The sequence below is a fragment of the Chenopodium album genome, chromosome 20 (genome assembly GCF_948465745.1).
Source record: "Chenopodium album chromosome 20, dcCheAlbu1.1, whole genome shotgun sequence".
NCBI lineage: Eukaryota > Viridiplantae > Streptophyta > Magnoliopsida > Caryophyllales > Amaranthaceae > Chenopodium > Chenopodium album.
Window position 1 is genome coordinate 35,038,227 of NC_137853.1, and position 21,813 is coordinate 35,060,039.

Here is a 21,813-nt window from a genome sequence, read left to right on the forward strand (position 1 = left end):
TCCCCTTTTAATAGTCTCTTATAGGCATTTTTCACGAGAATTAATGAACACAAAAAAGAATAGGTAAAGTAAATTGAAAAAGTAAATTGACAGTGGGTATGCAAAAAAGTAGAGAGAGAAAGTAATAAAAGTACATGGGAAAACAAAATTTACATGAAAAATTTAAATTTGTACAAGTATTGTTGCAAATTGGAGGGAATTTTCTCTCATCTCCTTAATATGTATGTTTAAATTAAACGTATCAACTAAATAGAAACAGAGGAAGGCATAATATATGTGATGTATGATAAATGATTGAATCACCCATAACTACTTGCCAACTAGTCCCTTTTTAATTTTTTTTTAACTTGACTCCGAATCCAATCCCCTTACATGGCTATAAGATTTTGGCTATATATACGCCTTAAAATTAGAGAATACAAATACAAATACAATCATAGAAGCTTACAAAAAAAAAAAAAGTAAAATCCTTTTTGTTCTATTTTCAAAAATGGAAAAAATGAGCTTGGTGGCATTAGAGTTGCCCCAAAAGCTGACCGATGGAGAAGGGGGAAGCTACGATGTATGGAACGACGTCGTATTCCCCTTTCTAGGTGCAGGGGAGGTTAGCGGTGGTAGGCTTATAATGAAGCCTCGTGGGTTTGCTTTCCCTCATTATTCTGATTGTAGTAAGATTGGTTATGTTATTCAAGGTACGTAACAATTTTGTTTAATCACTCTCATCATTCTTTTAATTACCTACTTCTATATTGTACGGAATATTTTTCATCCTCTTTTATTATTTTATTTGAATACGTCTATATTTTTTGTTTCTATTTGTTTTTGCTGTTTTTGTTGTTGTTGTGATCTATCATACGATCGTACTATTTTTGTATATATACTACACATTGTTAAGTGATGTTATGGTTGGTCTTGTCAAAACCTTTTTTTTTTTTTTTTTTTGAAGGCGAGCTGCCGGATTCAATATATTATGTCAAATCTTTTTTTTTTTTTTTTTTTTTGCAAGTTGTTATTGCTATAATAATAATAATAATAATAACTTTAATTATTACTTCGTATTATTTTGACAAATTTGAAGCCTGGTTCACTTTTTTAGAAAATATAAATTTATTTAAGTTTATATAATGGTTAATAAATCCAGGCCAGATATATAAGATAAGTTTAAGAAAAATAAAATCAGATAATAGTACGGTTATTAATTTCAATATAGAAACGTAGAACTGAAGGTTTGCATTTTCGATCATATTGAATAAGATGAATTCATATAAGTAAAATCAAGTAAATAAATTACACCCTAAACTATACATGATTACATACATAGTGGAAAACTGCAAATATACCTCTTTTTTTTTTTTAACACGAAGGCACGAAGCAAATAATATTTTTACATACCCTTTTTGCCAAACTATCACCGCTAACAAAGTCGTAGCACCATTAATTTAGCGGTCTAGCTTAGTATACCACCCAATGCACAAGCTAAATAAGACCAAATAGATCATCCGCTTTCATTTTTGTTGAGACGTTTTTTTTTTTTTTTCCCGACAATGTGTTGAGACGTTATTGAATTGAAGAGGATTAATGCATTAAAAGCATAGTGTCAAAAAAAAAAAAAAAAAAAAAAAATCCGATCCTACAATGATGATAAGGACGATAGAAATAAGAAAAAAAAAATAATAATAACTACCTCAGCTTTCTTAATTAATACGGAGTATTAGAACAACTCTAATAGCAAGCTAATTGTCAAATTAATTGACTTGCCAAGTCACATAAGCTTTTAAACTAATTATTATTTTAGCTACTTTAAACTCCAATAGTTAGCCATTAGCTTACAATTTGAATGAACCCCCTTAATTATCTTTTTTACTTCGTATATTTCATTCTAATTGCATTTAATTTTCTAGCTCCAATAGTCAAGTTAGTGGCTAAAAATTATTTAATATTGCAAACAAGTCTCTAGCTACAACCATTAGTATTGCACTTAGGGCCTATTCTCATACGTTAAAATTCAGTTCAGTTCAGCTCAGCTCCTAATTTCCTTCTCTTATAAAATATTCATTTCAGTTCAGCTCAATTCAGTTCAGTTTAGGTCAGTCAATGAGAACAAGCCCTTAGAGTTGATGTTTCTACTATGGTCATCTTTTTTTTTTTTAACAAGCAGAAAATGATTTCATCAATGAAAGATAGTCAAACGGCACTTACAAAAATTCCAAGGAAATCTAAAATACCAACACAAGTACAATTCACCTTAGGACTAGTTACATCGCATATTCGATCAACGATCGCCTTAATAAAAAAACTTAATCCGAAACAATACAATATGTTGTTAGCACTAATTCGGCTTATGATCCACAAATGAATAGTTGTTTGGGTGAAAAAACTCATATGGTCTTTTAGATACTTTTGGAGATTGTGAAGCCCTAAATCAGGCAGACGAACAAACAAAAAAATTAAATCTAATAGAATAAACACCATATCCTTTATTGAAATTAAAAAGTTTTTTGGGCCTTACCATGGGTAAAAACACCGATAGAAACCCCTACAAAAATTTACAATTAAGACCATACCAGAAGAAAAGAGATGAAAGAGAAAGAGAGAAAAGGAGAAGATTGAAGGAACACCTAAAAAAAAATCTAGCAATAGAGGCTAGAAAAACCCTCCCAAGGAAGAACCCTAAAAGGAACCAAAACCCTCCCAAGTAGAAAACCCTATAGGGAACCCACAAGTAAAGACATCACCTATACTTCATTTAACAAATTAAACAGATCAATACATCATTCGACCCCTATAATAAAAGGTCGAAATATATACTTGTAAAATTTAAGGAACATTACCCTTAATATTTTAAGTCATTTGCATTGTTTAGGCTTTATCATTCCATGTATATTATGTTCTAAAAATAGAAATATATTGAAGGTTTCAATTTTGGAATAATAGTGGTTGAGGAATCCCTAATTTGTCCCCTTGATAAACAAAATTCGTTTATCAAATGGCAAAACTATAAATAAATAAATAAAATTTCCTTAGGGCCTGTTCACATTTACTTAATTTCAGTTCAGTTCAGCTCTAATCAGTTCAGTTCAGTTCAGTTCAGTTCAGTTCAGTTTCAATCAGTTCAGTTCAGTTCAGTTCAGCTCTTAATTTCCCTCTCACAAAAAATATTCATTTCAGCTCAATTCAGTTCAGTTCAGTTCAGTTCCAATCAGTTCAGTTCAGTTCAGCTCCAATCAGTTCAGTTCAGTTCAGTTCAGCTCAGTTTAGTAAATGTGAACAGGCCCTTAGTCATCATGGCATATTTATAAATAAATCAACTATTGTGGGGTTCATTTTCTAATTAGGGCCTATTTATATTTACTGAACTGAGCTGAACTGAACTGAACTGAACTGATTGGAGCTGAACTGAACTGAACTGAACTGAACTGATTGGAACTGAACTGAACTGAATTGAGCTGAAATGAATATTTTATGTGAGAGGAAAATTAAGAGCTGAACTGAATATAACTGAACTGATTGGAACTGAACTGAACTGAACTGAACTGAACTGAACTGAACTGAACTGAAATTAAGTAAATATGAACAGGCCCTTAGTAGTTTAGTACACATGATTGTAATTACTATTGTGGAGTACATTTTTAATAAAAAGTTGTACTAAATAATTAAAAGCATTATACATTTATACAAGAGGGAAGGGCCTTCATTCAGTTGAAACAAGAAAAGGCCGGCCATATATCTAAGTTGGAATCATTGTTGAACAACAAAGTTTTATTTTTGAAAAAAGACTCTCATTACGGAAATGTGCACCGTAGACTGCTGCCGTAGTGCCGTGGTCCTTGAGAAATCATTTAGGATACCTTATATTGGACGGTTGGACCAGCATATGAGTAAAGACTAAAGAAGGCTTGGCCATCCCTAACCCATTATCGATATTCATTTTTTTAATTGTCTGAAAATACCTAATAAAACTCAAATTTTAGGAAAAATCACCAAATAAAAAAAATTGTGAGAAACTACCTAATAAAAGGTAAAGGTAAAATGTTGTAATAAGTAAAAACAAAAGAGGCTTATACTTATTTGCACCACCAAAAAAAAAGTTATATTACAATATTAATAGTTATTATTTTTTTTTTTTTTTTTTTTTGAAATAAATTAAGTTGTATAATGTGTGTCAAAGTAGTAGATTAAATCATTAAATAGGTTAATAGTAGGAAATATTATCATATTTATGATACTTAAGGTGGCAAATTTTTAAAATAATAACAGTAAAAACAATACATCCAGTGTACTCTATTTTAGATAGTACGAGTAGATAATCATTTGAACATTTATTTTAATTACTACCATAATAACATATTTTTATCTTTTATTTTTTGAGGGAAGACTACCCAATATTTTAATGATATATAATATAATCAGTTCATTTTTTCACCATATAAAATGGCCACAATTAGTCTTATAATATCAATATAAATTTTGAAAAAGTTCATCCAACATATAATAAATATTTTTTGAGAAACTATAAAATAAAAATAAAAAATTATATAAATGAAACTAAAAATTTGATAAATCAGAAAAATGTTCATAATGCTATTTAATACCATTAATAAAGTAATGTAATTAATTACTTGAATAACAATATATCAATTATAAACTATATAATCATTAAAACATTATGGTAGTCATATTTCAAACGACTACTGTAAAATTTTACCATTTAATCGACGTGATCCATTATTTTGACAGGTTCAAATGGGGTAGCTGGTATGATATACCCCGAGTCTAAGGAAGAGAAGGTAGTCAAGCTCAAAAAAGGCGATACAATAGTTGTCCCAAGTGGTGTTGTTTCATGGTGGTTCAACGCCGGAAATGATGAACTCAAAATCATATACTTGGGTGAAACACATAACGCTATCAACCAAGGTAACTTCACTTACGGCCTACTAGCCGGAGCCCTCGGAATCTTAAAGGGTTTCTCAAACAAAACTATAGCCAAAGCTTATGACATTAACGACGAACAAGTGAATGAACTAGTTAATAGTCAAAAAGAAGCCTTGATCTTAAAGCTTGAACAAGGGCTAACCATGCCAAAACCATCCAACAATGAGTTAACCTTAGAATTCGACGAGGTTAAACCGGATTTTCAAGTTAACAAGGGGGGATCTATAAGATTTTTGACTAGTGAAAAGCAATCTACACTTGAAGGAATTAAGCTTTGTGGTAAGCTTTTGAAGCTTGATCCAAATGCAATGTGTGGACCGATTTATTATGCACAAGATTCAGGGGTTGAGCTAAGTTATGTTACTAAAGGAAGTGGTTGGGTTCAAATTGTGGGATTAAATGGACAAATTGCATTGGACACCAAATTAGAGGCTGGTCAGTTGTTTGCTGTCCCAAAGTTTCATGTGGTTGCGGTTGGTGCTGGTGATGAAGGAATCGAATGTTTCTCCATTGTGACAACTTCCAAGTAAGATGAACATAACTTATTTTTCTTGAACTAAAATTAATTTGAACTTATTTTTCCTGAACTGAACTTATATGAACTAATATTAACTTAACTGAACTTATCTGAATTATCTGAACTTATTAGACCTGAAATAAGTTAAAATAATATAAGGTGAACAGAATAGACTTTAAAAAACCCTTGTCACGAGGGGGAATACCATTGCGTAACAATATCTTTGTGATTGTTCTTGATGCAGGCCTATACTTGCTCAAATAGCTGGGAACATGTCATTTTGGAAAACCATGTCTCCTCAAGTAATGCAAGCTTCTCTCAATGTTAGTCTCAAGTTTTGCGAATTGTTCATGGATAAGATAGAGAACACATCCAACATTATGCCACCGAATTGAGAACTTTATTCGAGAATGAACCCTCCATGAGTATGCTATGAATATGACTCGTATGAAAACCATCCAAATAAACTATATCAATAAAATTAGTATGGGCTTGCTTCTCCTAAGGTTCTTAATTAGGAATGATGCACCAAGACATGGATATGAAAATCATTAAAACAATTTTATCGTTTTTTTTTTTTTTGTAATTCTCAAGTTAATATTATCGTGCATCTATTCTCAAGTAAAAAAACATAATCTAATTAATATATCGTTATTTGTTTTTGTTAATGCTGAAGGATTAAGCTACATAAATTTTATTTTATTTTATTATTATTTTTTTTTTTTATAATGTTAAGTTTTAATTTTTAATAATATATCATCATATTGGGACTAAGGGTCTGTTCACATTTACTTAATTTCAATTCAGTTCAGTTCATCCGTTCAGCTCAATCAATTCAGTTCAGCTCCTAATATCCTTCCCTCATAAAATATTCATTTCAGCTCAGTTCAGTTCAGTTCAATTCAGCTCTAATCAGTTCAGCAAATGTGAACAGGCCCTAAGGCTTTATTGTTGTTGTTGTTTTTAAGTTTTAATTATTCTATTCAATTGTTTAATTTAATATTATCATTGGGACATAGTTAAGAGGTGGTGAAATCTAACTTTTTGTAGATTTGTGGGTTATTATATAAAATAAATAAATAAACAGGTCAATTAATCAAAATAGGTGTTTTGAGGGGTGGTAAAATACGATTGATCCTATTAATAATTAAGAATTTACATCAAATCATTGTAACGGTTGTATTAATAAGCAACTAACCATCATCGATAGTTGATATATTCAAAGCAAAATTTCGCATTGACACAGGAGAAACATTGGTTATTAAAGAAAGACTATAATTAAACCATTAGGAAAACAAAAAACATATACATCATAAAATGTAAGAGAAAACAAACATCATAAAACATCGAATAAAATATACTAGGAACATCAAAATAAAACAAAGGAAGTACGGCTAAACACAACATTAAGATGCAACAACAATAAACCGAATCTAGTTACGTTTATATATGAAAAAGTTACATAGCCAACAATTTCATCATCTACTAAGTTAAATCAAGTTTTCAATAAATAGATCTATATTTCTGCTTGAAGATTTCTCAGCTTCTAATGCATTACCTAATATATTCCTTATAACATCAATATTTTCCCTCAATTCAAATCCTGTTTCTTTACTCATAAATTTCTTAATTTGTGATGCAACCTCCATCCTTTTCAATGATTGTTCATTGTCAAAATTAATCCCAACTTTCCAATCATCAACCACTAATCTCCGATTAGTAAATTGATCAGTAAATATTGGAAAACACAACATAGGAATTTTATACCATATACTTTCTAACACAGAATTCCACCCACAATGTGTTAGGAACCCACCAATAGCCGGATGAGATAAAACCGCGATTTGATTGGTCCAAGGAACAACAATCCCATGACCACGAACAACTTCCTCGAATCCAACGGGCAATAGATGATCAGCCTCGTGAAGCACCGTACGTGGGCGAAGCACCCAAACAAAATCAACATTGCTTTCAACAAGACCATAAGCAATTTCCGTAACATCATCTTTTGAGAAATTAGCAAGACTACCAAATGACACGTACAAAATTGAACCATTAGGCTTAAGCCCTAGCCATTCTAAGCAATTGGACTCGGTCCATAGACTTGTTGGCACGGCATAATCAGGTGACACGGGTGGAAAAATTGGGCCAACCGCGTAAAAAGGCATGAGTGCTTGTAGGGCTGAGATTGTGTCCGACTCGAGCTCTTGCACGGTGTTACATAGCACATAGTCCGCTTTTCTAACATCTTGGTATGCCTGAAAAATTAGCTTGTGCATGTTTGTTGAGACGTCTTTGTCTTGTAGATATGACATTAGGTCATGTGGTTCAATTGATTGAACACCTGGTATGTAATCAATTGGATCTTTCCGAGTATCTAGTTGTCATTAATAGCAAGGAAAGGTTGAAATATCAGTATATGTGGTAGTAGTAGTAGTTAGTCCTATTCTCAATTTTTGGTAACATTTGAAATTAGAGGAAAAAGTTATTGTTACAATAACCATTTTAGAGAGTATAGAGTCCTTTACAATAACCATTTTAGAGAGTATAGAGTCCTATAGACCACATAAGGTCGTATTCTAGTTTGAGACGAGTAATACTTTTCATGATTGCTTTAAAATTAAAAAAAATTAATGAAGCACTCACATTAACAGAAAGCATATTCTTGTACAACACTCATGCTAATAGAATACATTATTGTTAAGCATATTTAGCTAAGAATAGTCTTATAATGCATTGTGTGCACATGAGTGGGGACACAATGCGTCAAGAAAAGCTTATGTTATGTGAGGACAGTTATTGGTTGTTGATGCAATGATGCACATTTTGTGATAATAGATTCCACCTAATTTGAGTTTTGATTGTTACATAATCCGAAAAATTAACCTTTCAAATAAAAAAAAAACATGTGAAAATTGCACAAAAATTAAGCAGTGAATGTATATAATTAGATAGAGATGAAAAGGATTACCAGGGCAATCAAAGTGGCCATGCTGCTTAAGTAGATGAACATGATAATAAAGATTGAAAACCAAAGCAGGCTCAGTCCAAAATGAAGCCAACCGAAGCCCAAACTTCTTAGCAATCTTAGAGGCCCAAGGATAAAATGTGTCAATAATTAACACATCAACTTTAGGGTTTGACTTTAACACTACCTCCTCAATTTTCTTCTCTGCTTGGTCAAACATGCCACCACTTATGTACCACTCTAGGTACTCGTCCAACTTGCCCGTCCGATCAAACTCCAAGGGCAGCCCATCGGAAAACACGCGATATCGGATGTCAACCCCATTGGTCCCTTGTCGTGCTTGAGAAAATATATCGATATGGGTGTCTATGCAGGGATGGGCTCGAGTTATATCTTGGTGAAGGAACTCAAAGGTTAAGAAAGTGATAGTGAAGTTTTTTGATGAAGCGAGTTTGAGTGACAAATTGACTGCTGGATTTATGTGACCTTGTAGTGGTAAAGGGAGGATTATTGCATGATGTTTTTTAACATTAGAGTTTTTTTCCTCCATTTTTTTTTTTTTTTTTTTTTTTTTTGGGGAGTGTTTTTGTGGCTGAAATTACAAGCTATGGAAGATATAAGATATGTTAGCAAATTTGAAGATATAGAAAGGATATTAGCCGTTTCTATATTATCTTTTAATGTTTACTTTTTTAGGGGAAAAGCTAAAGAGTATCTTAATCATTGGCAATATAATACGAGTATTATGATGAAAACATTAGAAAAAGCTTAATTGAATAATTGTATTTGTTGCATTGCAGAGTAGTTGGGAAATGTCACTAACGGTTAAGTAAGATTCACGTGATCTCAATTCTCAATACGTTTGGTTTGTTTGTCCTTTCTTACTCCTTCCTTCTTCACAAAGATGTTTCATTCATCTTTTGCCATTGTTTTAAAAACAATCAAAATACTACCTCCGGTTCATATTTTTTGCAACTTTGAGGTATTATTGGTAAGGTATAAAATATTTTAAAGTTGCATAATATATAAAACAAAAGTATTAATATACTACCTCCGATTCAAATTAGATGTAATAATATATTTTTACGCAAAAGAAAGAGTAGCAAATAGAGTCAAAGGGGGTCATGTAAAAACTAATGGAGGAAGTATTATCTAAACTTATCTATTAATTAACCCCTTATCTAAACTTATTTTCTAATTTTAAGGGAAAAAAAGGGTGGAGGGTCAATGATAAGGGCCATATTCCAAAAAGTAGCCAATCAAGCCCAAACTTCTTAGCATTTTTATTGGCCCATGGGTAAAGAGTACTTTGTATAACAATTAACATGCCACAATAGAGGTATTACAAATTTTTGCCTACATCCTTGTGTAGGTAGCTGTGTACACTCCTCTTTTCTTCATGATGATGTCATTTTATATTTTTCGGATTCGAATTACATATATTGTATCATTAAATGTTTAATCTCATAAATATGACCTACTTTATTCAAATTATTATCATATTTTTGTTTAAACATTTTTTATTGATTTGCCTTATCATTTAGTTGAGTTAATAGGCTTTGTTTGATATTATATCTTTCAATATAGAACATTAGTATTACAATTACATTATAATATCATAATAAATTAATACACAATTATTGTTTCTTAAGCATAATTTCTAAGACAATATATATTTATATGTACATTGTCTTTTCATGTAATTCATTGTAGATAATAATAATTATTGGAGGTTCGTTGAGTTTAACATTATCTCCTCAATTTCCATATCCACTTGGTCAAACATACCATATCCAATCACACCACAACCCTACATACTTGTTCACCTTAGAATTTATATATTCTGATTTATTGAATTGAGTTGAACTGAATTGAAGTGAACTGAAATTAAGCTGAAAGTTCTTACTCATTCGATCAAACTCCAAAAGCAGCCCAGCAGATAACACATGATACAGTATGTCAAGCCCATTGGGCCAATCATGGGCTAGAGAAAAGATTTGATTGTGTGAGTGATGACTCTATGCTCGGGTGATATGAACTCGAAAGGTGCCTACATCAAATTGGAGGGTTGAATCAAAACAATTGGCATATAAACCACCTGGACTTAAAATCAAGGGGCGTTCACCATGCACGCATTTTAATGTTGCTTAGCAATTATGTACTTATATCTTATCTTGCCAAATTCAAAGACTCTGATTTTATTACCACCACAAACATTTACCGAGTGTTATAGTCCCTCCATCCTATAATATAGTTATTGTTTAAATATTTTACGGTATTTAAGAAATAGGAGGATAAAGTCGATAAAAGTATTAAAAGTGAAAAGTACAATCATATACAAAAGTTAGAGAGAGAAAGTGAAAAAAAAAGTATTTGCTCGGTTTTCTTTTAGTTGACACTTTTTTATTATCACGCTTGCCAATGCATATTTTTAACGATTAATATTTCTAATTATCAACATTATAAAAAGTGGATATTAATAAAATATATATTCAAACGATTCAAATAAGACCCCACAAAATGAGTCAAAGCGTGTTGTGTGAATAATGTAAAAGTCAAATTGTGTCAACTAAAAAACGGAGGAAGTGTAAAACATGTGAAAAATTCAAGGGTAAATTAGTAAGTACAATAAATAAAATTAAAAAAGTGAGGGTATAATGGTCATTACATACTATCCAAAAATAGAAACTAATATTTTAGATCTCCTAAGTAGGAAAACAGGAACTACATTATGAGACGGAGGGATTATTACTTCATTATTTCATCTGTTCCTTCCAATTTCTATTCCTAGTGTACTATATTCGTTGTATAAGCTTGTCATGCCACATAAGTTTTTAAGCTAATTATCTTTCTAGTTAGTTTGAGTCTCAATGGCTAGCTATTGGCTTAGTATTTAAATTATTAATTTATAATTAATTATTGCTTTAATTACTAATTTACTTTATCACTTTCTTTATGACAAGTTTTTTTCTAGCAAAATAACTTGATCAAACTAATTACATATTCTAGCTCCAATGGTCAAGCTAGTAGCTATGGACTATTTTAAACCATAAGCAAGTTTCTAACCATAACCGTTATTTTAATAATTAGGCTCACTTAAATTAAGATGGAAATTTTACTCATACATTATGAAATTGCTCACTTAACCCTAATTGTTTTATCTTTATTAATTTTGTATATCTCCCCAATAAACATTTCTTGAAAGTCAATAACATATCTGCTAAAGATACAATAGTTTTTTATTTTTATTTTTATGAATTTATTTTATTTTATTTATTTATTATGAAAGTTAAAGATAGTATCTTTTGAATTAAAATTAACTAACATTGTAATTCATTTTCCACTTCATATGAACTTAACCAACCAAAATGGTTGGAAAATGATTTAGACATACCAAAAATTGCTATTGGCACATTCCACGTGAGAAAGACATTGAAAATTGTGCTTTCATAATGAGTGTGCCAAAATTAATATTGATGTACTTTAACTCATTTTCTAAGGGCTCGTTTGGCATTACTGTGGTTTTCTGTTTTTTGGTTTTTTGTTTATTATAAGTATATGATATATGTCACATAATGAATAAAAAATTATTTAAACTTATTAAAATCATAATAATTTTGAAAACTGACAACAAAAAAGTGGAAACACCTTTTTCTTGTTTCCAGTTTTTGGTTTTTAGTTTTAAAAAAAAACAGGAAACTGAAAACCAAAAATGGTGCCAAACAAGCCCTAAATAAGTGACAAATTGGTTTTATTTTATTCTCAACCATACAAATACTAAAACATGTTTAGTTAAACGAGAGTGACAATCAAACCCTAAAGCACACATTAGTAGTTTAATACTTACCGAGTGATCACTACTTATGAGAGTCTCCATAAGAGGCCAAGATAGAATATTGTGATGTCGATTTAATTACTTAAATTATTGCAAAATAGCCATATAATGTTTTATGGGGTGAAATAGGACACGTAAGTACATTATTAAGCGATCACCTTGCACTCTAGATTGTGATCGACACTAAAGTATAATTAGCCATCAAAGCTCTGTATCCTCATCTTATTTTAGTTCAAATCTTATTTTCACTTATTTTTTGAGAAAATAAGTTGGGAAATTCTCAAACAAGTCCCAATAAAATCTCCAAAAATCTATTAATAAGGGTTAAGGTTCAATAAGTCTAATAAAACTTGACTCACCTGATGTTATTATATGTGGTTGAAAACAAATATGAGTACTCCGTAACAATCTTTTTACCGATATTTTGGATAAGCTTTAAAAGAATCGAAACTATAAATATTCGAAAATCGAAATAATATTACAAAATGATCCCAAAAAACCAAATCATTGGTGTACAATTTTCCTCAAGACACAAAAATTTGCATCATACACGAAATCTACATTCAACAGTACCTTAAAAAGAGGATCAGATAAAAAAGAAATGGATAGAATTAATCTACTCGTGTCCATTTTATCCAAACCCATTTTTTTTTTTTCGAAACTGACATCTATCCAAGTCAGCCACACGCACTTTTAGCTCTTCTATGCCATCAACTTTCTCATAATGTCAAAAAATCAATCTTATTTTATAAAAAAAAATATTTTTCCACATCATATATTGCTCATAAATTAGTTGTCATCATTTATTATCATCATTTATATCCTCAATTATTATTTTTGAAATATTTTTTACCAAAAAAAAACTTGGATAAACCTATACTTATACCCACCAACTTTTGGACCCCTTCTTCATCTTCAACCTCCAAAATTTCTCTCTCTTTTGCTTACTTTTACACTTTCTACCACATAATTTGAATTCAATTTTTTTTTTCTACCTAATCTCTTTTTATTTTTTCTGATCTTTGAAATTTGAAGGTTTGAAAAAAAGTCAAAAAAAATTAAGAGAACTTTAATTTGTTCGATTCTAGCACTTTTTGATCCATAAGTTGAAGTGGGTCTAACTTTAAAAGACCACAAAACCCCATAAAAAAAAACACCCAAATTTTTATTTTTCTTACATTCTTCAAAAAAAAAAAAAAAAAATGGCATCTTCTTCTTGTTCTTTGAAACATGGAATCTCTGTTTCTGGGTTTATTGAAAAAACCATTGTTAAACCCAAAACCACTAAACAATTTCCTCAAAATTATGACTTTAAAACTACCCAACAACAATTTCCAGATTTGAACTGCCAATTTATGGGACAATCCCTTGTTGTCTCAGACCAGAAGAATTTACCACCCTCAACTACCAAGTTCTCTGTTCAGGTATTCATTAATTCATGTTCCCCTGTTTTATATGTTGAGGTGAAATTTTTGTAATTTAAATTGATGGGTTTTTATTAAATTTGAAATTAGGATTAATGGGTATTTTTTATTTTTGTAAATTATTAATTTCAGGCACAAACATCATATTGTGTAAGCAAAGCAATGAGATGGTGGGAAAAGACATTGAAGCCTAATATGATTGAGATCCATTCAGCTCAACACCTTGTTGATGAACTTAAAAATGCTGCTGATAATCTTGTTATTGTTGATTTTTATTCTCCTGGTTGTGGTGGTTGCAAATCCCTTCACCCCAAGGTACTTTACTCATTTATACTCGCCAGACTATCTCCGTTTCTAAATGTTTTTGACATTATTCATTAATGAACGGATAATGTATTTGCTTAATCTTGATTAAAAAATGTTAATTGTGTTTGTTAATTTTTACAGATTTGTCAGTTGGCTGAGTCAAACCCAGATGCAATTTTTCTGAAGGTCAATTATGAGGAGCTGAAACCAATGTGTCATGCTTTGAATATTCATGTTTTACCCTTTTTTAGGTTTTACCGTGGGGCAGAAGGCCGTGTTTGTAGTTTCAGTTGTACCATTTCAACAGTAAGTAATTGTATTTGTAACCCTTATTAATTTAATTGAATTGAATTTATTTAATTTGGAGTTTGTTAATTTAATGGTTTTATGTTACTAATTAATTGCAAATGTTATTAATTTGCAGATTAAGAAGTTTAAAGATGCATTGGCAAAACATAATACAGAAAGAAGTTGTACCCTTGGAGAAGCAAAGGGGCTAGAGGAATCTGAGATGATTAAATTGGCATCAATGGGTCAATTATCGCTCGATTCGCGTGTACCGACATCGATTAAGGATGGATTACTAGAAGAATTAATGTTAGAGAAGATGGATTTCTCTAACTCAAAGAATGTGACTGCAAATAATGCAATGTTGGTTAGCTGATTATTTAGGTTAACATGAAATGTTGTTAGCCTAAAGTTAATTTCTTTAGTTTAGATGTAAATATTTAATTTGGTGGGTTTGATACAAGTTAAGGGGGTTCTGGGTTTTTTTTATTTAATCCCTGATAATTTTAGATTGATTGAAATTATGTCAATTTTTTTTTTTAAATGTAATTTATGATCTGGATGAAATGGAAAAAAAAAAAAAAAATTCAGATCCACAAGATCCTACAGTAGTTCAGATACCAGACTGTCTTAATCCCTAACCAACTCTTGGTTGATGATTGCAGCCATTTTATGATTTTTGGATAATGCATTTTCCATACTTTTTCCCTTATCCCTTTTCAATGATGTACATCACTTGAATGGTCCATCTAAAGCATGGAAAAGTTGTTGAAATAATAATAATAATAATAATAATAATAATAATAATAATAATAATAATAATAATAATAATAAAAGTTCGACATAGAACCTAATTATGTAATTAGGTGAAGAAAGCACACCAAGATGAGACAAATCCTAAATCACTCCAGTGTAAATGTGAGTAAGAGAATAACATAGGCCATTAATATAAGACGATTAAATTAAGGGCCTGTTTACATTTATTGAACAAAGCTGAACTGAATTGATTGGAGCTGCACTGAACTGAACTGAGCTAAAATGAATATTTTATGAGAAAAGGAAATTAGGAGCTGGACTAAATCGATTGAAGCTGAACTAGACTGAATTAAACTAAACTGAAATTAAGCTGAATTGAACAGGTCCTAAGTGGCTCGAATTTGAATAATGCAAGTGTTGATCGAGCTCGACTTAACTAACAAAGTAACAAGGATTAAAATGCGATAACAAAATAAGTAATTGTAATTTGTAGATATGCCAATATGTTAGTTGCTGTCTAACTGTCTTGCTGAGTATATATGACACATTATTGGCACATGATATACTTCGTGTACTATTAATAAAGTGGCTGTTGCCGAATGGATACTATTGGCTTTTTCTTGAAAATTAAGTGATTTTCTCTCGATTTCATGTGAATTGCGAAATACTCCTTTTGTTGCAACACTTCTTCCTCCAACTAAGAAGGGGAAGGATGGTTACCCCTTTCGAAAATCTTTAGTATAGAGTTGAATACTAGTTATACAACTATACAAGAGGATAACATCAGTGCCCAAAATAAGAGAATGGTATCATAGAAGATTTGAAGCACCTCCACAAACAAGTGGCAGAAGTAGGTCGACATATCTATTCTTGTAGTGTCTTATGACAGAATACTCTTCAATATTCAATATATATTTATATATAATCGGATAATCGATTTAACATTAACTAATTTAAACTTTAATAACACATATCACGGTCGACGAAAAAAATGTAATATTTTTTTAGAAGAATTTTGCAAAAGGATAATAAATACTCCGTATTGTACTACTTATCTATTATTTCATCGGATATTAAAAAAAATTATACAAATTATATTTGTATATCTTTCATAATCATAGTGATTCTATTACATTTCAAAATACTTTGCATACAAGTATCTTTGTTTTTTTAAAAAAAAAAAGTAATCACCAAATTAAACAAGCCTTAAAATTAATGTCTCTAACTCTCTATTTAAATATATGTAATTTGAGTTGTTGATTGATCACATGTGTGGAAATGTGTGTAATTGTTTATATGATCTTATAATGAACCCTTACAAAAAAAAAATCTAAAATAGCAATCATTGTTGATAAATATGCATTATAGGCTTCTAGGCAAGTAGGCATTACTGATGAGCCATGGCTAGTGCTGTCAAATTTCAAACCGAAACCGTTTAACTGTCCGAAACCGACCGACCCAAATGAGAACCGAACCGATTAAAAACCGATTTTTTTGAAACCGAAAACCGACCCGAACCGTATTTTAGTAAACCCGAAACCGAATCGACCCGAATAATGTTAAACCGTATAAGAACCGAATCCGTTAACAAACCGAACCAAATATAAACCGAACCGAAAGAAAACCAAACCGAAAAGAACCGAATCGTATCTAACCCGAAACCGATTCCAACCCGAAACCGTTTAAACTGGCAAAAAAACCGTTTACACCGGACCGTTAGCAAACTACTACCCGTTTGCACCGAACCATTTAAAAACCGAACTGATTGTAAACCGAACTGGTTATAAACCGAACCGTTTATGAACCTAACCGCTTCTAAATCGAACCGTTTACAAACTTTTTTATATAATTAAATGGATTTTTTTTTTGACGGTAATATAATTAAATGGATTAAATATTAGAATATTTTTTTTAAAATAGCAAGGCAAATCATTCATTAAGGTCTTAAGGTTAATCAGTGTTCACAAACAAGAGCAAAACAAGCCTCAGGTAGGGCGTAGGGGTGTTAAAATCCGGGTACCCGCTTTTTCGGGTAGTTCAAAAGTCGGCCCATGTCCCAACCCGAGAAAATCGGGTACATGGGGTACCCGAGTTTATCAAATCCATTCTACCAAGATTATAATTAATTAAAACAAATTTATAAAAATAATACTAACAGGCAGACCAGCAACAATTACAAAGCCATATAATCCAAAAATCCAAAAAAATGAAGGATCTTGTAATATTTTATCATACTTTATCATAGGCAAACCACATTAACAATTAATAATGAACATCTTCCTTAAAACTCATAGCTAAACTGGACCCATCTCAAACCATGAAAACATCTAAATTAACACTGCAACTTGCAGTCATCGTCATGTGCTTGTTTGCGGCGAGATCTTGTACTCGCGCAGTCACCGGCTTGCCGTTGCGGTAGGATATCCGTCGAACGTCATTTGACTATGTGAGAAAGGGAATGAGGGATGATTGTGGTCGACGGCAAAACTATAATGATTTTGGGGGTTTAAAAACTAGAAGAAATCAAGAAATTTGCTTGTCTGTGAAATAATACACAAGAAATGAAGTAGAATTAGAGAGAGAGGAACAGCACGGGAGGAAGAGAGAGAGAGAGAGAGAGGAACGACGGAGAGAGAGAGGGAGGAAGATTGATAAGCTAAGTGATAACCCTAATTCCAAATTGGGCTTCAAAAGGGTTTCATGTAAATCTAACCATTGATTTTTTAATCTATGGTTTAGATTGGTGATCTGTGTGTGTTGTGGGAGAAAGAATCTAACCATTGATTTTTTTAATCTATGGTTGAGAGTGGTGATCCGTGTGTGTTGTGGGAGAAAGAATCTAACCATTGATTTTTTAATCTATGGTTGAGAGTGGTGATCCGTGTGTGTTTGTGTGTTGTACATTCTAATACAAAAATATTATTCCCTCAATTTTTTAGTATTTTTTGCCCCATTTGATCGGGATCAGTGCCCAAGACACGTATTAAAACATCTACTAGTATATCTTTATTTTCATACACGTAAAAATTATAAAAACGTTATATTAATAAAATGTATAAATAGATAAATTTAAAAAGATCACTAATGAGTCTATAACTTTGTACTAATACATATGAATAACGATGATACAAATATTTAACTATGAGATGGTTGGATGCCATGTGTTAATAATGTGTACATATGATCGATTGAACTAATCAATATTACCTTGTTAATTAGTCATTAGTGTTTTCTTTCATTATACAAATCAAAGCACTTTGTAATATCTTCATAATTTCACGAAAATATATAATGATAAATGAGTCATAATTATCAGTCTTGTTGACTAATCAAGTATCGAATTACCAAATTGCAAATTTCCATTTCACAAGAAGTCAAGAACTTATCAAATCATGATTATGATACTATGCGTAGTATATAAATGATTAAATAAGAAGCATATAATAACCTAATTGTAAAACAATAATACATTAATACACTAACTCTTATAATCTACTTCGTAATAAACTAGTAAAATCAGTATGACTAAACTTGAAACAGAACATAATATGTATTTATAAAATCAATGAGAATTTGTTTATAATATGATGCCTAAATAAGAAATGATTCGCGACTTGCCGACTTTATATAAAACTTGTGAACGCAAAAGGTTAGCAAGTACTATCAAATTTCAAACCAAAACCATTTAACCACCCGAATCCAAACAACTCGATAAACAATTTATTTTTTGAAACCGAAAACCGACCCGAACCGTAATTTAGAAAACTTGAAATGGAACCGATATGAATAACGTTAAAGTGGTTAAACCATCAAAGAACCGAACCAATTATAAACTGAACCGAAAAAGAACCGAACCAATTAAAACTGAACCGAAAAAGATTCAAACCAGTTATAAACTGAACCAAAAAAGAACCGAACTGTTTCTAACCCGAAACCGTTTCCAACCCGAAACTGTTTGAACCGGGATAAAAACCGTTTACACCGTACCGTTAACAAACCGCAACCAGCCTGCACCGAACCGTTTACTACCCGGACTGTTTACAACCCGAACCGAATTAAAACCGCTTAAGAATAATTAAACCGAAACCGAATCGAATCGATAACTATTTAAACCGAACCAAAACCGACCCGTGAGACAATTTAACCGATTCCAAACCGACCCGATTAACTAACGAACCGATTTCAAACCGAACCGAAACCGAACTGTCAAACCGTTTTGACAGTGCTAGCCATGGTTCATGTATAGTCCATTAGATTCAAACATCAATGTTTTTGGCCTTGAGCAATATCTCAATTTCTTACATGAACCACAATTAATGTGACTTTATATGTAGCACATAGAATAAATGTTCAACGCTTATGGTGATCATATATGTTATGTTTTACTATAGAAAGTAGATAAATATAAACGCTCTGAATTGAATTGTTTAAAAAGGATGCCATGTGACGAATAATAAATTGGATTTAAAACGCGTTTTTTTAATTGTTATAAATAGATTTTAAATTAAATTTACTGTTCTATGAGCTAAAAAAAAAAAACTACAGTAACAATAAATATTGTAAGTTTAAACGGAGTCGTAGTAAGAAACATGGTTTTGTTTTTTTTTTTTTCTAAAGGATGTAAGAAACATGCATGGAGTTAAGGTACAAGAATGTGAAAAGATTTTAATTAATTTATCCAATTACCCGAATTAATAATTTATGAAGCATGAAATGAAATGACACTCTAAATGAACTAGATAAGTAAATTGATTATGGTTAACCAGCGTATGTAGATCAAATTAACACATAAAAGAACCTTTTATATAACGTTTAAAATGAGATAAAAAAATAATAAATGAATCAAGCATGCAATGCATTATGTATAAAGAAAATTACATAGTGAAAAATAATGCAACAAGTAGTCCAAATATGAGGCTGCCTAAAACTCTGAAAGATCACCGACTACCTAACACTATACGTCAATGTTCCAAATATGGACTGCGTTGGCCGTTGAGAGAATCAAAGCTTGGTCGACATGAATTTTTATCATGAATAAAATGGAAAGATGCATTGCATGGACCGCCTTTTTCTTTCAATCTTTCTTTACAAATTGAATCTAATATACAACAAAAAAAATATGATCACGGATCAATATATATGAGTTTCTTTCATTTATTATTACAGGTTATGATAAGATCATAAGAATTTAATTTTCTCATATATTTTTTTTTATAAAGTGATTCGATGCTTCGAATCATTAAAAAAAAAAACAAATATTTTTAAATCAATCTATATGCAAGTAGATTTTGGCCCTTTGGATGCATAGCAAGTGTATACACCTTACTAATTTGACAAATAACATAAGACAAGTGGGATCTTATATAAAGGGAGTAACATAAATTTTTGGTGTAGATAGAACCATAAAAAATATTAATGTAGATATATAAGATTTGATTTTAAGTTGAGGGGATCTTTTTCTGTAATTAATAAGTTAATGAACTTAAATAATCTTTTTTTATTTACAATATATTATTATATTATAACATAATAATTTTGAGCGTGGGTTAAAAGATTCAAATCCCGGCACCCTAATATTTTTAGCTAAGATCCGCCACTAATCTCAAGTCTTTATATTTCACTTTTAAAACTTTAACTAACTAACCTAGTTGACATCTACAAAATAGAGCATGTTAATATACCATCTATATAATATGCATATATACTACGGAGTACTAAATTTAGGGTCCGTTTGGCATCGCTGTGGTTTTCTGTTTTTTGGTTTTTTGTCTTTTAAAAGTATATTACATATGTTACATAATGGATCAAAAAATATTTAAACTTATTAAAATCATGATAATTTTGAAAACTGACAACAAAAAAGTGAAAACACCTTTTTCTTGTTTCCTGTTTTTGGTTTTTAGTTTTCAAAAAAACAGGAAACTGAAAACCAAAAATGATGTCAAACAAGCCCTTAATTAACTGATTAAAGATTTGAGTGGTATTTAAGACCTAAAATCGAATATCATCTACTCGATCGTATTGATATGCAATCTAGGAATAACAAAGATTAAAAACCAAAACAAAAAAAAAAAAACAAAAAAAAAGAAGTTAAAAATATCATCAATCATGTATACCCCAACCCCATGTGCTTTGAGCATTTTAATGAAAGAGAGTGAGTGATGACAAAGTTATGTAGCAGAGAGATGCGGCGGTTTGCGAGGGTTGTTCTTAGATAAATCCAATAGAACATAGATTATTTTAGGGTTCGTATTCTGGATATATTTTATCCTTTTTTATAATTTTTATTCGTATTAAGACAATGAAACCACTTAATCACATGATTATGATTTGGCTTTCGAATCATTCCGATAGATAAGGGAATCCCAAATCAATCCACTGCATGTCGCCACATTCTCCACTTGGTTTATCTCATTTACTGGACCTGTTCGTTTAACAAAGGGCTTGTTCCTTTTCATTTTTCGTTTTTTGTTTTCTGGTATTTAAAAAATAAGGACTCGTTTGATTGCAGCGGAGATTATAATTCATGGGAAATTATTTCCCTTATCTAATTCTTAGGAAATTGCCCTACTTTGTTTGGTTGGCGTCAAGGAAATTACAATTCCTAGGAAGTTTGAATTACATAGGAGGAGGTTGTAAATTAATTCCCACATTGCGTGAGAAATAGAAATTCTTATGATTTTCAGTTTTCCCCATTGTGCAAAATTTGGGTTATACAAACAACCCACATTTAGTGCAATTTCTATGAATTTTGCATGACTACATGAAATGGGTGCAACCAAACAAG

At 31.0% G+C, this 21,813-nt stretch overlaps 3 protein-coding genes across 3 annotated transcripts; 2 read left to right on the forward strand and 1 right to left on the reverse strand.

Moving 5' to 3' along the window:
- The first annotated feature begins 421 nt into the window (after positions 1 to 421).
- LOC145598004 (cocosin 1-like) lies at positions 422 to 6,117 on the forward strand. The gene is made up of 3 exons (XM_081654291.1): positions 422 to 692; positions 4,738 to 5,458; positions 5,694 to 6,117. Exons 1-3 carry the CDS (start codon positions 491 to 493, stop codon positions 5,842 to 5,844), a joined length of 1,074 nt encoding a protein of 357 aa, XP_081510417.1. The 5' UTR covers positions 422 to 490; the 3' UTR covers positions 5,845 to 6,117.
- Positions 6,118 to 6,820: 703 nt separating this feature from the next.
- LOC145598828 (UDP-glycosyltransferase 86A1-like) lies at positions 6,821 to 9,123 on the reverse strand. Its single transcript, XM_081655221.1, has 2 exons — positions 8,421 to 9,123; positions 6,821 to 7,826 (listed from the first exon to the last, which is right to left on the reverse strand). The coding sequence occupies exons 1-2, from the start codon at positions 8,965 to 8,967 to the stop codon at positions 6,940 to 6,942; spliced, it is 1,434 nt and encodes a 477-aa protein (XP_081511347.1). The 5' UTR covers positions 8,968 to 9,123; the 3' UTR covers positions 6,821 to 6,939.
- Positions 9,124 to 13,163: 4,040 nt separating this feature from the next.
- LOC145598005 (thioredoxin-like 1-2, chloroplastic) lies at positions 13,164 to 14,890 on the forward strand. Its single transcript, XM_081654292.1, has 4 exons — positions 13,164 to 13,676; positions 13,809 to 13,991; positions 14,124 to 14,288; positions 14,407 to 14,890. Exons 1-4 carry the CDS (start codon positions 13,455 to 13,457, stop codon positions 14,644 to 14,646), a joined length of 810 nt encoding a protein of 269 aa, XP_081510418.1. The 5' UTR covers positions 13,164 to 13,454; the 3' UTR covers positions 14,647 to 14,890.
- The last annotated feature ends 6,923 nt before the right edge of the window (positions 14,891 to 21,813 follow it).

What these genes read in the sequence shown, in the direction of transcription:
- LOC145598004 (XM_081654291.1), top strand. Translation starts at nt 491, where the DNA reads ATGGAAAAAATGAGCTTGGTGGCATTAGAGTTGCCCCAAAAGCTGACC. An exon ending in GATTGGTTATGTTATTCAAG is followed by an intron (nt 693 to 4,737) that starts GTACGTAACAAT and finishes TTATTTTGACAG; the next exon opens with GTTCAAATGGGGTAGCTGGT. An exon ending in TCCATTGTGACAACTTCCAA is followed by an intron (nt 5,459 to 5,693) that starts GTAAGATGAACA and finishes TTCTTGATGCAG; the next exon opens with GCCTATACTTGCTCAAATAG.
- LOC145598828 (XM_081655221.1), bottom strand. Translation starts at nt 8,967, where the DNA reads ATGGAGGAAAAAAACTCTAATGTTAAAAAACATCATGCAATAATCCTC. An exon ending in TGGCCACTTTGATTGCCCTG is followed by an intron (nt 7,827 to 8,420) that starts GTAATCCTTTTC and finishes AATGACAACTAG; the next exon opens with ATACTCGGAAAGATCCAATT.
- LOC145598005 (XM_081654292.1), top strand. Translation starts at nt 13,455, where the DNA reads ATGGCATCTTCTTCTTGTTCTTTGAAACATGGAATCTCTGTTTCTGGG. An exon ending in GCAAATCCCTTCACCCCAAG is followed by an intron (nt 13,992 to 14,123) that starts GTACTTTACTCA and finishes TAATTTTTACAG; the next exon opens with ATTTGTCAGTTGGCTGAGTC. An exon ending in TCAGTTGTACCATTTCAACA is followed by an intron (nt 14,289 to 14,406) that starts GTAAGTAATTGT and finishes ATTAATTTGCAG; the next exon opens with ATTAAGAAGTTTAAAGATGC.